The sequence below is a fragment of the Dufourea novaeangliae genome, unplaced genomic scaffold, assembly GCF_001272555.1.
Source record: "Dufourea novaeangliae isolate 0120121106 unplaced genomic scaffold, ASM127255v1 scaffold208, whole genome shotgun sequence".
Classification (NCBI taxonomy): domain Eukaryota; kingdom Metazoa; phylum Arthropoda; class Insecta; order Hymenoptera; family Halictidae; genus Dufourea; species Dufourea novaeangliae.
In genome coordinates this window covers 658,505-674,149 of record NW_015374114.1, presented here as the reverse complement: position 1 = coordinate 674,149, position 15,645 = coordinate 658,505, and the positions used below count along the sequence as shown (strand labels likewise).

Below are 15,645 nucleotides of genomic sequence, written 5' to 3'. Positions count from 1 at the left end.
TTATAGGTTTAGGCTCAAGAAAGAAGTCATCCGCCGAGGGATTTTAGTACCGATAGTATTAGATAGTTAAGATTTAAGTTATTTATAAGGTTTATTGTGAAAGGTGGGAAGATGTAGAACTTGTGATTCCATCTACCTGCCTTGGGCCTCCACTCGCAGCAACCTCCTCGTGGTGAGGCCTGGGAATCGGTATTATCATCGGTAAAATACTGTAAACTGATGACAATATCGAGCTAATGGCTGCGAACTTCGAATCTATCTCATAAAATAACGTTCTATATTACATCGAACTAGGATTATTTTAGAAATCGATATGAGATTCAGTGTTCTAAAAATGTCTAGAACTTTGAATGTTATAGAAAATTATTTAGTGGATCTTGTAATGAAGCTTTATAAATGAATAACTTGTATTTTATCATAAATTATTAAACAACAACCCCGTCTTAGTATTTATGAGAAATATGAAATATTAATTATTTTATTTAAATGATGTTAATTACGTTTCGTGCGTAAGATCAGGACAGAACTGCCCTAGACGTGTGGCGCGAGAAGATTTAGGAATTTGTATTTTCATAAACGAAGTTAGAAACTAGTACTTGTGAGAACGGGCATCATTTTTCTTCGTCGCGCATTAAAACATGGAAATTTTTAGTTATGGAAAAATGCAAATATCTCAATAATTAAGCGTTTAAAATAGACGTCATTACATAGTCTCAAATTGTCCCTCAGGACTAATTGCAAAAGATTTCGATCGCATTTACATCGCTAAACGGGCATGATTCTTCTTCGTTTTGCATTAGATACAACGTTTAAAGAACGTAGATTACTATTCTCTAACGGCTGGACACCAGTAATTACAAGAACATTGTTAAAATCGCATTTGTTTGCAACGGTTGACACTGTATCTCGACATGCGTACCCCGGTTAGTTCACTTTGGACTACTCTTCCAACGTTATGCTGACAGTTCGTGTGTTGACCAACCATTCAGATTGAAGCTTAAAGAACATAGATTAATCACCTGTCATTGATAATAATAATAAACAACCAGAACACTGTCAAAATCGCATTTAATCGCGGAGTACCACTATTTTTGTGACCGGTGGCGCCATCCGTGGCGAATTGCTGAAACTGCTAGCCAATTATTTGGCTACCAGTTTCAACGATTCGCCACGGGTGGCGCCACCAGTCAAAATAGTGGTATTCTGCAATTAAATGCGATTTTAAAGTGCTCTGGTCGTTTATTGTTATTTTCAATGACAGGAGATTAATCTACGTTCTTTTAGCTTCAAACTGAATACTTGATCAAGACGTAACTTGTCCATAGAACGTTGGAAGAGCTATTTAAAGTGAACTAAACGAGGTACGCATCGCGAGATAGAGTGTCAACCGTTGTAAACAATTGAGATTTTAACAATGTTCTTGTAATTACTGGTTCCCACCTGCCAGAGAGTACTAATCTGCGTTCTTTAAACTTCGAATGTAATCCATGACGAGGAAAACTGATGCTCGTTTAGCAGTGTAAATCCGATCGAAACCTGTTGCAATTACATAACCACGAAACAGGCAACACTTTTCTTCGACATGCATTACATTCGAAGTTTAAAGAATGTAGATTAGTACCCAATAACGGCTGATTTGTCTTGTCCAAGCAGTCAACTTGTAGCTGAAAGAACGTAGATTAATCTCCTGTCAGTGGCAATAACAATAAACGACCAGAACACTGTTAAAATCACAATTTATTTGCAACGGTTGACACTGTATCTTGTCATGTGTACCCCGGTTAGTTCACTTTGGACAGCTCGTACACCGTTATACGGACAGCTTTCGTTTAGCTGAAGCACTCAATTTGTAGCTGAAAGTACGTAGATTAATCCACTGTTATTGATAATAACAATAAGCGACCAGAATACTGTTAAAATCGCATTTAATCGCGGAGTACCACTATTTTTTTGAATGGTGGCGCCATCCGTGGCGAATCACTGAAACTGCTAGCCATATAATTAGCTAGCAGTTTCAGCGATTCGCCACGGATGACGCCACCGGTCAAAAAAATGGTGGTACTCAGGGATTAAATGCGATTATAACAGTATTCTGGTAGTTTATTGTTATTTTCAATGACAGGAGATTAATCTACGTTCCTTCAGCTTCAAACTGAATGCTTGGACAAGACGAGAGCTGTCAGCATAACGTTGGAAGAGCAGTCCAAAGTGTGCTAACTGGGGTGTAGTAGTAAAACTTGGGCTGTAGGAGTATCTGCAGAAACTGCCATGGTTGCTGGGGTTACTATATAATTTGCTCACGGAAGCACGCACAAGTGTCAGTCAGATTTCGACAGTTGCACGAGCAACATTAGACCGAGCTCGAGACTCGTACGAGCAACAAGATAAAGAATCACGTTTCAAAACTCTTGCCCATGCTCCGGGGGTTCCCACTTCCTCACAGACGCGCGGACTCTGGCGCCACCTGCGGGGGTTCCGTGACCCCAAGCCTACACACACGAGGCCTCTGGCGTCTCCTGTTGGGGTTCTGTGACCCCCAGACCTCACCACACCAGGTCACTGGCGCCTCCACCGGGGGTTATATGACACCTGTCGAAATGTTTAACATATCCCGAAGATGCGATGGTTATAAATATTACATTGCTGTAAACATTCACTTTGTTGTGAAATCATTTCGCGCAAATTGGTATAAACCAAGAACTCTATTCTAAAATATATAACAGTCATTGTCAAGGACAATAACTATCAGACGTCGATCAAAGAACTCCTATTCGCGAAAAATTTCTACGAATTTCTCTCATAAAACTATACTAAGGTATATTTAAATTAAATACTTTTTAGTTAACAACCACCACGAACATTAACACATAGTCATTGTCTAATAATTTGCAATGAAGTAAAATTTATTCCATATAGAAGTTCATAAAACGATTCATGTTTTACAAATTTCTAAATACCTCGATTTTTATATATTTGTTATAACCAATTGCAGTTTGCATTACAATACAAGTGATAGAATGTTTAACAACCCTCACCGAAAATGTGATTGGTATAAATATTGCATTGTCGAAAATATTTAATTTATTGTGAAATAATTTCGAGTAAGCCAAATATTCTATGCTCAAAATTATAACAGTTATTGTCAAGGACAATAACGATCAAACGTTGATCAAAGAATTTCTACCATGCCATAAATTTTTACAAATTTCTCGCACACAACTCTACCAAGGCACATTTTAATTAAACAATTTTTTGTTAACAATTGCCATCAACATTACGACACGGCTATTATTTAATAATTTACAATAAAATAAAATTTATTCCACGTGAAAGTTTGTATACTATTTTATATTTACATCTGCAAAAATTCGATATTGTTAATATAAAATTATTCCTTTACTTTCACCTTCACTCCAAGCAATACATTCATGTTTGAATTAACCAAATACCGCGCTGTCAGAGAAATGCTAATCAAATCAATATTTCTTTATTCTATACTTTTTTAGTTTTACATAGTGTGCTCAGTATATTGACTGTAAAAATTGTTTTCCATTTAATTATTCGATTTAATATACTTGGAATTATCTTTTATAAAGTTTCTTGATAAATCAGTTTATAATTAAGTATTGATTTGATTAGGGAGTAGTACCAACCGCCAGTTTGTTCGACATCTTTACCCGGTCAGGTACGCTTCATTAGTCCCGCAACTTTTTTCTATTTTTACCTTGGAAATATGATGTGCCGTGTTACAAAACATAACAACTCGATAGCAGAGGCATCATTTTCATCCTTTAACCTACAATTTTATTCCTAGGTAACTTTCTGTTTACATATTCCGCACTTATTCTCATACACCTTGTCGTTGGGGTCGGAGTGACCTTTATTTTTCGTGCCAGTTTCTCGGGAACCGTTGAATTTGTTAGATCATGCTCTCATTTTCACGTATTTATAATGTGTCTTAAATAAGTCGTGTCTTATAATCAACGTATTTATTTTATTCAGTCAGAATTTGAGTTTTATTCATAGGATTTAGAGTTATTTGATGCCTTAACAATCGAATTTAAGTATAAATCTCATTAGACATATTCAAGTTTAAGTTCTAACGGTATTCGATATTTGAGAAGTGAAATTCTTGTGAATTGTGTGCACAAAGTGAATGTGTGAAGTGTATTGTGTGGATTTTGAGCACTTCCTAGAACGTATATGAGGGGCAAGACTGATGGAGAATAGGAGTTAATTGGTAAGTGACTAAATTTGTATAAATTGAATTACTCATTAATTGCTTATTTTTAATTTCTTCGAAAATATTGTCAATTGTTTACAGCACAGACGTAGCATTTGCTTCTGAATATTTAAGTAATTGCATGAACATGTAAATAGTTTTCTAGAATTTAGTAATTTGTACCACAGGCAGGATAAACCTGTTTGAAAAGTACAGTTATTCGCGCCACTTGAAGTTATTTTACGTCGGTATTGCAGTTCTAAGATTACGAAGTTTCATACGATGATAATATTATTTCCTTCCTTATCAATCGATAAACTTTTCATGAAATAAACTATATCTACAGATGATCGATGGTTTTCAGTGCTTGATATGTCTTTGGAATGTTGTTAAATCTATTGTTTAAGTATCTACATACGTAATAATATCTTCAGTGAATTACTTAAACGTGCGAATCAAGTAATTATTCACGTTTCGATTTCGGAAAAATTTTAGTTCGATCTACAATGTGGACGAGAAGGTGTTCTAACATAGTTTTCTTCCATTTTTTAACAAGTAAATTGCAGATCCATAAGAACAATATTATGGCCATAATCACGATCACGAACGTTTCGTAATAGTCGAGTAACGAGATATTGTGACCGTGATAACGCAAGTGTCCCCAGTTTGAAAATTTAATCACGTGCTCGATATTCCAAATGGCTCGGTCCATCGGTTTTACCAATTCGTCCTTTACGATCTCTGACATGACCTTGATATTGTTGTAATACCTGCAAATAGTAACATCAAATACCATTAAATTATCTATTATTTTATACGCAACGAAATAATAAATCAATTTCGATGCCCACTTTAACGAAATTAAATGACTCTACGCACTTTGCAAGTCACTATTCCAATTTGTTTGACGACGAATCAAACGATCCATGTACGATGGATCTGTAGAAGTTGGGCGACGGTTTACTCACGTTTTATTTTCTATAACGTCTGTGAGGGTCCGTACGATGGACTCCTCGTTGATGGTATCGATGCTCAACGCGAGTCCGATACCGGCGTCCAGGATTTTACGTGCGTTGAAAAGTTGATCCCCGAAAAAGGGAATGGCGACTACCGGCACAGAATAGTGCACCGCCTCCTGCAACGACTGCAATCCACCCTGCATCACGTAGACCATCACTTTCGGATGTGCTGCATATAAAAGTGATGTTAGTATCGTGGATCAAGGCTAAAGTAAAGCGGGCCTCCTTTATGGATTATCCGCTCTCGAGTATTACAAGCTTTTAAACTCCTCTGAGAGTACACCGGCAAACAGTAGTTTAATATTTCTCTTCAAAGTCACGATCATTTTTTATCGGAACAACGCAGTCTGGCTAACGTTTAATGAAGTATACTTTTTTTTTTTATCTTTCCGAGTATTTTCTCCTCTATCTATAAAACAGTAAATATAGAATCTGGTTTTGATACTCGTATAGCTTCCATTATCGAATTTTTATAATTTATCCATCTCCACTGATTAACTCGTTAAATTGCCAGAATATTTCTCGTGTGGAAGAGATACGATTTTAATCGGTTGGTCTAACGGGGACGAGTAAAGCGTTAAACGATGTCAACGATCAGGGATGGGGGACGGTGAAACGCTTTCGTCGACAAGAAAGTTTCCCTCGAAATCCAAGCGGTGCCGTCGAATTCCGGAGCTACGTAAACCCACGTAATAGGCAATTAAATTGAAATTCTCATTATTTGCATCGCGCCCTTCCCTCGTTACATTTCGTATTCTCGCCTTTAATACGTTTTCCAAAGGCGTGAAAGGGGTGGGCGAGACAGAGTGGGACAGAGAGGAACGGGTAACCTGTCTGTCAATGTGTACGAAAGTTCGCGCCTGCTTGCATTTGCATCGAGATCGGGGGTTACCGCGAACGATGCGGAGTTGTTTGTCAGAATTTCCCGGGAGAATTTCGCCGGCGTGTCATGAGTTATCTTTTCGTTTCAGTATGAATCGTCCCGGATCGGTGTACCCCACCCCTCCCAACCGATCGACGAAACGTAGTCGTTTATTTTTTTTTGTCCCTTTCTCCAACCGCACCTCTGGGCCACCCAAAAAGCATTGCCGAACGTTCGACTATCCGTAATAACGAGGTCGTTCGCTCTGGAGATCGTCGCCTATTTGTCTTCTCGGATTATCACCTGTTTTCTTCACCGAAACCTCTGGAACAATAGCTGTTCTCGACTGTATTATATTGTTCCGTTTATCATGATCGATAACTTGATTTTTCACGCCGTCGCTTCTGTGCAGAATGCTTCTGAACCGACGATACAAATCGATAAGGGATGATTCTACGTGAAAATATGTACAGTGACTCACAGATTTGTTCACATGGTATCGAAAGAACAAATAAGTGTAAAACGTTTTCATACGGTTCTTACTTATTTATTTGTGTTACTTTTAATTCTACTGTTCTTTTGTAAGAAATTCTTCGGAATTTTAAATCAAAACATTACGATTTCCTATGTCATTCTAATGATTCACCCTGTAGAACGTTCGACTCGTGTTTGTTCTCTGCGATGCCATCTAGAACTTCGATGGTTTCTTAACAGTTTAATTGTTCCGTAAAGTCGCGAACGACGGTGATTATTATACCGTTCACGTTATACCCAGCTGTCGATCGTTTAAAAATGAACAGTCGACGAGGTTGTCACAGGCTGTTTCGCAAACTGGGGAAAATTACCGTCCCTTGGAAATGAAAAGGGCGGCGAGGTCGGGGTCGCAACTTCGTTAAGTATCCGTGCGGCGCGTGTCGGGTCCGCCGTTGAATTCTGTTTAACGAAGAGACTGTTGCGCGTAGTTTTGACAAGTTATCTACGTAAATCGAATAGAAACGCGTTAATCAAGAGGACATAAATGTGTTCACGAATCTCTGTAATCGTTGCGCAAGAAGTGTCGTACCGAAAAATAATGATCTCTCGAATAGTTCGTGTTTTGGGAAGACTTGCGTTGGGTCTTATCGGTCCGACTGAATGAAAGGGAAGCATTGTAGCTGGCGAACAGAGTTGATCGTTCATCCGTTCAATCATCTCCTTTTTTTAGCCTAATATGTCTAACGTTTCGAGATGCTTTCATTTACCATCGTTATCGTATATCAGCTGGTTAGGTAACTGTCCACAAGACGAAAGATATGTGAATGGTCAACTGGTTCATTCCGGACCACTTCGACTAACCTCGTTTAATTTTAATAAACTATGAACTCCATAAGCAGTGCAGCTAACTTAATAGTCGATTAACGCCAGATTCATACTAGCTGTCAAAGGAACAGTCAGATCACGATTAAAATGAATTTAGCCTATATTTCTCTCATTAGATTACGTGTGAACGATAAAGATTTGACGCGATCTCACTGTACCGTGATCGTTAGTGTGAATCTGGTTTAAAGTCAATCGGAGTTGGTCGAAGTGGCCCCTAGTAAAGGATTTTTCTTTGTTGAACGAAGCAGCCGTACATTTAGCGAGTCTCAAGGTACGACAAGTAAAGTATTCGATTTGGCGACGCAGACATTGTCGAAAAGAGTCACGCCGTAAAACGTATATCCTCCAAGCGGTCAATCCAGCGGGTCAAAAGAAAAAGGGGCCGAAGGATCAGTCGAGCCTTACCTAAAACCGCTTGCTGGGGTACCCACTTCACAAATTTCACGTTAGCTGGTTGAATGGCGATGTCCCCGCCGTGTTTCCATAGAACTCTTTGCTTGAGCGAGCTCAGCGCGTTGCACAACGCGGTCAAAGGACCGGTGGGTAACTGATGAGTTTGCAGATTAGAGCCTAGAGAAAAGTAGATTGCTCCGTGTTCCGCGTTGTCTAGGAATTCTTGAATATCCTGCACAACGCAACATTGAAGGTAATAATTTTCCATACGATTCCAATGTCGATGGTTTTCATTACATCGCGGTAAACAGCCACCGCAAAAGGTTTTTAAGATTCTGTTTAAGACCTCCTGGCGGTCTCTCTCGCTAGGTTCACCAGTTTTGTCCGCGAGGGTCGCTTAGAAACGATGATACACGCGAGTCACGTGGACCAGAAGGTATTGTTGCATTAATTGCACCAGCTCGGGCGGAACCAGGTGAATTTACGTAGGTACACGTGGATAACGATCACGTTTCGCGTCTCGGTTGTTCCGCGTTAATACCACGTGACGCGGGTACAAGTGGGCTTCGGGAACAGTGACGTCAGGATCTTGCGACGTTAAAAAAACCCCGTGGTTCATTGTTCCTGGAACAACGAAACCCGCTGGAAAACGTTCGTTCGTGGAACGATTACTCGCTGCTGACGGGGTGGCGGTATTATCGTGAGAAAGAGAGAGAAGAAAAAAAGAATCACTCGTATAGAAAAATAGATGCTGGATTTATTTTTCTAGCCGGTCAGACGAGGTCCGACGTGGGGCGAGAGAATACACGTCGAAAAATATTTTTCTTCCCCCCAACAGGGATAGGAGAAAAGGTACAACGAGCGGGTTGGTAAATAGCAATGACCTTTACTTTCGCGTCGCAGTGCCGGGCGGTAGGTAAACTTTTCCCCGTGTACAAGTTACCTGGGCGTACGGTGCTACGTATTTTCCCCTAGAGAAATCATTCTCCGGCCGCGATATAGGGTCTTGCTCCCTTCGTTCAGGTAAAATTGCGCGAAACAACGCACGGACGCCCCCTCACGGAATAATATCTGTAATCGTTAACTGAATTTAGACTCGTGCAATATCGGCTGCTCACCTGCCGAATTCCCGATGAAACGTGGCTATTTCGACACGCCTCAGACCCCCTCGACTTCCAGGTTGAATTAGATCTGGCCAGGATATCGGGACGGTTCGAGTTCGAGCTCTAATTTAACCCCCCCCCCCCCCCCCCCCCCAACTCTCCTTCTGTCTTAATGGTAAAGTTTAGGTTCTGGAATTAGTCACCTTAGGCAAAGCCTCTCGTTTCTCGGTGATCTGCAGGCTGTGAAGTTCGATCACGTTCGGAAGCAGGGGCTTCGGATACCCGAACACGTGATTGTTTCCCAACATCACCAGACTGAAGTTTCTGTCTATATCCTGGACCGAGGCGTCGGGCGTCCACTTGTTAACGATCTTTTGCGCTCTCGGCAAGTGCCAGTACTTGTAGTATATTCTCGTCCAGGTCGTGTAGAGGTAGTTCCAGATACGTTCGTCGAGAGCCATTTTGTTCGTGAAAGGATAGGCCATGTCCGGGTTTAGCATCGGGTCGTCTGGATTTCCTGTGCATCGAATATAGAATAATGCTTCGAAATTCGAATTTACATCGAACGGTGTATATTTAAATTTACTTCGAATCGACCTAGATTTACGTTCGAACGTTAAGGAATGAATTCTTTCAGGTGTTGTTTCGCGATCTATTTTCTTAGCTGCTTCCGAAATCGGTACAAGTTAAAGCACTACCGACCGATCCATCTTTTTCCACGATGCCATTTTTCGTACCCTCCGATTGCTCGCATTTTCTGCTTTACCGACGATTTGCGTCAATTTCCGGGACCGCTAACGACAGTCGGAGGGGTAGGAAAGGCCAGCAGAAAAGTACGTCGCGAAACGAGCACGGTCAGGACGCTTAACGGCTAGCACCTGCTATCGCGCGCGATCGTTCGCGATCTAGGGTTCACTTTGATCGGCCAGTAATTTGTTGTGTGTCTGAAATCGCCATGATTCAGACGGGTCACGCTTACCAACCGAATCCATAACGTACGGCAGGTTCCCGACGCTCAGAAATCCGATTAGAACAGGAGAATTATAATGCTTCACGAGGGCGTAATAACACTGGTACCATAATTGTTCTATAATCACCGCGTCGAAGGTCTTGTTCTTCCTGGAAAAAAGAAAGAACCACCGTCGCCCCACGATCTAGATTAGCTTTTATAGATGAACTAGTAACGGGGATGGAATTACTGTAATTTCTACGGGCTGTGTTTTTCGCCAGGGGAGAGAGAGAGAGAGAGAAGTGAACAGAACAGGGCAATTTCCTTTGGCTCACAAGAGAAAATTGCGCCGGCCAGGTTCTTGGACCGCTCTAGCCTTAACGAGCTTACGAAATGAATATGTTCTCTCCCAGTTTCTGTTGCCAGGTGTGCTATTCTTAAAGAGAATAAATATTTTTATTACGAAATTAGCTCCCTGATGGGTGGGCTGAACAGTTGTTTCTCGCACAACTCGTTCGCCTCTTGCATGTTGTTTCGTAGAATCGTGAACGCTCCCATGTGCCTACGGGAAAAAATCGATAATTTACTAAAATTATGATTTCTCAGATCTCGATAGAAACATAAGTCTTTAACACTCTGACTGCCACTGTTACCCAAACATGACACGTGCACTCCTGTTTATTGAATATTGGGTAAATGTTAGAAGGTATTATGAAATTGCTGGAAGTCTAAAATGAAAATCGTTTAGCTACATTGGGACAACACGTATGCTACTAGGATGTAATAAAAATAGTCTAAAATATAACATTTTTACGGAAACATCACATTTCTTTCATATATACCAGCTGGACTAACACTTACGAGAGGTAATGAACATTTCAAAGAGGGCTGGATTATTTAAATACCGTTACAAAATTTTATGTAAAATTAATATCGCAGTATAATTTCAAACAAGACCAATAACCTCTATTAACTAATCACATATACGTATTTTCGATGATTTATGACTTAAAAAAACGAAGTTAAGCGTGTCTGGTTACGTACGGCCCTTTTCACTGTGGCAGTCACGTGTAAACGCGTAACAAATATCGTGCGCACCTTAAACCGGTGCAATCCTTCTTCTCGTAGGTGAACGACAAATCGACGTCTTCGTAGTTCTCGATTGGCTTCTGGAACACGTGTACATGTATCAAGATCTTATCAATTTTGTCCCCCCGAATGGGAACGAGTCGTCTCTCTCTCTGTCCTCCGAGAATCTCGATCGACCCGGTGTTTGCGAAAGATTTACATGTGAAACCGAACTCTTGATTTCACCGTTGGAAGAAAAACAGGAGCATCGAGGGGCGGGCAAGGGACGCATTTAACAAAGAGAAATGTTAGCGAAGGTAAATTGAAGCCGAACGAAGTTTGCGTAACTTTGAACTCCCGAGTTTATGGAGAGAGAGAGAGAGAGTAAAGTGGCGAAACGACGCTGGAGAAAGAAAGACACAAGTGGGAACTGAAACAGGGGGAAAAGTGGAAGTTGTTCGAGACAAGGAGGCCAGAAATAGAGAGAGAAAGAATAAAGGAGAGACGTAAAAATGGACTGGCTAGGGAACGTGGGAAGAAGGCACGAATGGAACGCGTGGTTGGGAACCGGAAACAGAGTCAAACGTCCATCTGAAATATCTCTTTCTCGAACTTTCTATTCTATGGGCCCCAGCGATATTATTGAATTATTAAACCGTCGTTATAACCCTGTTGGAAATGTTTTCGCGCCTTTTTGTTTTTTTCCACAAACTTCTTCCACGGCGCTGATAAACGAAGGAGAAGTTTCGACGGTAATTGTATTCCCTATAAATAGCCGGGCAATTTCGTAGCAACGGTTACAACAGTTTACAGCACGATGGGATCTCCTCCTTCTACGGAGTATGTACACGGAGAACTGTAACTAGTCGGAAATAACAGAGAGAATGAGATCGATTTATCGTTGCGAACGAATACGAGCCAGAAATCACTTGGACGATCGATGCGCGAGTGAAAGAGAGAATGGAAGAGAGAGGAAAATCACTTGCCTTTGACGGGATGGTTGATATCACGGTGACGTTGTGCCCACGAGCCGCCAATGCTTTCATCAATGCTTGAAAAGGTTGCTGGTGGCTGTAGCTGGTGCTGGGGCAAATTCCGAGGATGTTGAATCCAACGCCGGACGAGAATCGGCGGAACACCGAGAGCACCAGAAGTAACAGCGTAGCGCGGCGCATCTTGTCGAATCGTCGTTTGCACCGTGTGTGTGTTTGAGAAAGACACTTGGGGATGGCCGTCGCGGGAAAACGATCTTTCAATTCTTTAAAAGAGAATCGAGGTTGCGCCGGTCTTACGGCCTTTGTCGGAATTTTCCGGGAGAGTATCGCAGGCGGAGAGGGGTAAGAGAACGACGCACGTGAAAAATTCAAAACATTCCTCGCGATCAGTTTGCACAGGGGGGCCAACGATAAATAAGTGAACGGGCGCGGCGATGTGTACCATCCGGTCGCGTGCAACTCCGCGCACGGCTTGCCAGCGAAATAATGCAAGCTTGGTCGCCGCGGCGTGACAGATATTTTTATACCGTCGGCTCCGCGAAACATAAAGGCCTTATTCAGGGATCGAGAGGAATTTCATCGGACCTATTATTTCTTATCTCCTCGGCTCGGGGCGGAACGTAAATCTCCGTATGCGGCAGGTCATCGTGTACACGTCGGATTAATATACAACGTCGGATTCTTGTAAGAGTATATAGGATTTTTTGTCGGTTCAAGCGATACGAGGAAAAGAATCTGTATTCGAGGAAGTTTTATTTCGAAATGTACATGGTATTTATGGTTTTTGAAAAAAAATACTAGTCATAGAGTACAACAGGGGAATTATTCTATCGATCGAAACGGAGCATCTTGTACATATATTGAGTCAACGTCAAATGTATGTACACACATAGATAAAAAAGTACAGACCGTCGTTCTCAGTTCGGTAGATATTCCCCGTTTAAATTATGAGCCGGTCGGAGGGGCAGTAATAAGAAAGATTGAGAAAAAAAAAGGAATAGAACGCGAGGAAGGGAAAAGCTGTACGGGTGAAGACGAATCGCCCAGAGTCGCGCCATTAGCTTCGATGTACGCTTTTGCCTTGCCGTCAAGAGGAGAATGGCTCGGTTGAGCGTACGGAATGATGTGTTCGCCAAGCCCGAAGAAAAATTGGTCCGTCGTCTCCTAAAGAAAAGTTTTCAACCCCCACTCCCCCGATAGGGGAAAAATGTCATTTATTCCCGCCGAAACTATGTTACTTTTTGTTGCTCGACGATTTTACCAGCGTGTAACGTGGCGCGTTCGCAAATATTCAACGGTCGGATACATTTCTGACGCGTTTCTAAAGCGTTATACACTTTTAAAATGTATATTGCACCGGTGCAACCCTAGGTGTTAAAGGGTTAAGCGAACCACTTTTATTCCCAATCTTTAATAATGACTGTGATCGTTACGACTCGAAGTATGAGACGTCTACTGAGGATTCGCGACCTATCAGCAACATCATCGTTAAACTACCGTGAAAATACTGCCGCGTCTCGTTTCGAGTGGGTGGAAATTTTGGTTACGAGGCTAGAAGACGCTGGGACGCTGACGGGTCGTCCGACATCGTTTGAAGATACGATAAGCTTCGTGACAACTTTAAGGAGCCCCGCTGACACCCACGGTCTACCCGGGTAAATTCGAATCACGTGTCAGAATCAGATGCGTCTGATAAGGGTTGAAAGCAGTCGCGCTGTCGGTCCTCCCCCCCCTGGGGTGTTCACCTTGAAACTTAACAACAGCTCGAAAACGCGGAGAACGACAGTCCCGGGTGGCAAGTTTAATAAACTGCTCGACGAAGGATCTCCCGTGAAACCTTTTCCGCACCTGTCCGTTTCGTTCAGACAGATCTCTAAAAAGATATACACGGGAAACGCTTAAGCCGACTGGGTTCTTTTTTTTAGCTGATCAAATACACATCGCGTTCGTCCGACAAAAGGTCAGTTGGAAACGGGTCTCTCGCGCTAGAATGTTGATATTATCGAGGACGCTGATATTAATTTATCCGCCGGCGCGGGCGGGACGATAAATGACAGCATGACGGAGAGGAAATCCGCGGGACACGAGAGAACGATCGATCAGTCTGGTATACACACTCGCGAATATCTGTCGGGCGTAGTTTAAATTACTCCCCCGAATAATCCAACGTATCATGGGGCTGGAATAGAAATCGTCGGTGCTGGGCGGGCGAGTAGAAATGCTTTTCCATGAGAGTGTCACGAGTGGGACAGCGATGGAACGCGGGCAAGATAACTTCTGTGTGTGCCCCACCACCCCCTCTTGTCAGGCCGCAATACGGACCACGGTTTAATACAACCCAGGCGAGGATCGTGGGCCGGACAGAGATAGGCAGAAACAGAGGCTTATACCTACCGTCCAGAAAGAGGACCGGAAAGGGAAACAGTTTCGCGATGAAGAGAGAAAGTTCAGGGTGCCTCCGGACAGCAAAATGCTGCGTGTGTCACTAAGTAAGCGTCTAGATTTGCTCGTCCTTCTCTACCTCCTAGAAAAGCCAGCGTAGGAGGATGTGTCAGGTTCAGCTGTGTATGTTTTCCGAGAGATCCCTTACCACGGTTTCTCTCGTCTCTCTTTTCGTCCCGTTTCCAGCCCCGTTCCTCGTTACCCTTTTCCGTCTAGTGTCCCTTTTGCTCTGCGGCACTCGGCTGCCTGCTCGCCTCTTTGTTCCTTGTACATAGTACCTAGCCAGCTTGGTTCCCGCTGTACGATACGCGGCGGTGGCGGCACCCACTTGCGGATCCCTTGCTATAATCCTTCCCCTCGGCCCGCCGCGCCCCTTCGTGTCGCCTTTATACCTTCCATCCACCCCCCAACCTCATCTCGTCTCTTCCAGACGACTTCCAGCAGAGCCGAGTTTTTGCCGCGTTGCTTATGCAACCGAAATTCAGGATATCCGCGGCTAATTTTGAGGATCGCAAGCTACGACGACGACCCCGCCCCCATTTCCGGACGAAGAAACGCGGCAACGGTTCGCTTGTCAGGAATTTCGTTAGGCTTTTCTTGCCCCTCCCAGGGGTTTCCTCTCGTAGTACTTGCCGCCTGGCCGGGCCGGGTCAGCCGCGTAAGCTGATGGTGGTGAGATTAGTGTCGCGCGAGTGCCGCGATTATGCACTTTGCCTCGGCATTACGCTGTTCAGTTCTTCCTGGACGGGATTTAAAGTAGTATTTGCTCCGGTTGAGAGGTGTGCGGTGTCTTTGGGATTAGTTGGAATCGCGAACTTATCGTAATACAGACTTCTCTCGATTATCTTCCTGAACGTCCGTGCCGAGACAATAATCTTATATAGTAAATTCTTCTATATCTAGTAAATTCGTTTTTTTTACAACAATGCACATCCATTCGCGTGACCAATTCGCCACATATATACATAAACGTTAATTTTCTGGCGAGCTTCGACGTCAGGCTACTCTCTTAGCCCCAGGATCTCGAGGTTGTGCTTAGAGTCCCATCGATACGCGTCCATTAACTTCACTAGGAGCCTCGTCGAGCCATGTAAACCGTCGTTTCGCTCATTCACGGGCGTGTTCGTTGGCGCGAATCATTCCATTCACCATTACACGCGTCGTCGGGGGTTGCACGTACTAACGGTGCTGCGCTAAAGCCGGAAGCTGACTGGCGGCGGGGGAAGGTAGAAC

General features: G+C 42.9%; 2 protein-coding genes across 3 annotated transcripts in view; one reads left to right on the top strand and one right to left on the bottom strand.

Annotated features, from left to right (window-relative positions):
* The first annotated feature begins 4,011 nt into the window (after nt 1–4,011).
* LOC107190915 (lachesin-like) overlaps nt 4,012–15,645 on the top strand; it is a 272,876-nt gene continuing 261,242 nt past the window's right edge. For both annotated transcript variants that reach the window (XM_015579807.1, XM_015579806.1), the window contains exon 1: nt 4,012–4,240. The gene's annotated coding sequence lies outside the window, so the exon portion shown is untranslated. The remainder of the gene's footprint in view (nt 4,241–15,645) is intronic.
* On the bottom strand, nt 4,563–12,150 carry LOC107190886 (UDP-glucuronosyltransferase 1-8-like). Its single transcript, XM_015579773.1, has 9 exons — nt 11,962–12,150; nt 11,006–11,076; nt 10,371–10,469; nt 9,938–10,077; nt 9,162–9,475; nt 7,868–8,087; nt 5,191–5,410; nt 4,753–4,992; nt 4,563–4,632 (listed from the first exon to the last, which is right to left on the bottom strand). The coding sequence occupies exons 1-9, from the start codon at nt 12,148–12,150 to the stop codon at nt 4,563–4,565; spliced, it is 1,563 nt and encodes a 520-aa protein (XP_015435259.1).

Excerpts from the sequence above, each read along its gene's own strand:
- LOC107190886 (XM_015579773.1), bottom strand. The coding sequence starts at position 12,150 with ATGCGCCGCGCTACGCTGTTACTTCTGGTGCTCTCGGTGTTCCGCCGA. Across the intron at positions 5,411-7,867 it reads ACCCCAGCAAGCGGTTTTAG|CACATCCGAAAGTGATGGTC; the intron begins GTAAGGCTCGAC and ends TTTTATATGCAG. Across the intron at positions 4,993-5,190 it reads GACGTTATAGAAAATAAAAC|GTATTACAACAATATCAAGG; the intron begins GTGAGTAAACCG and ends TACTATTTGCAG.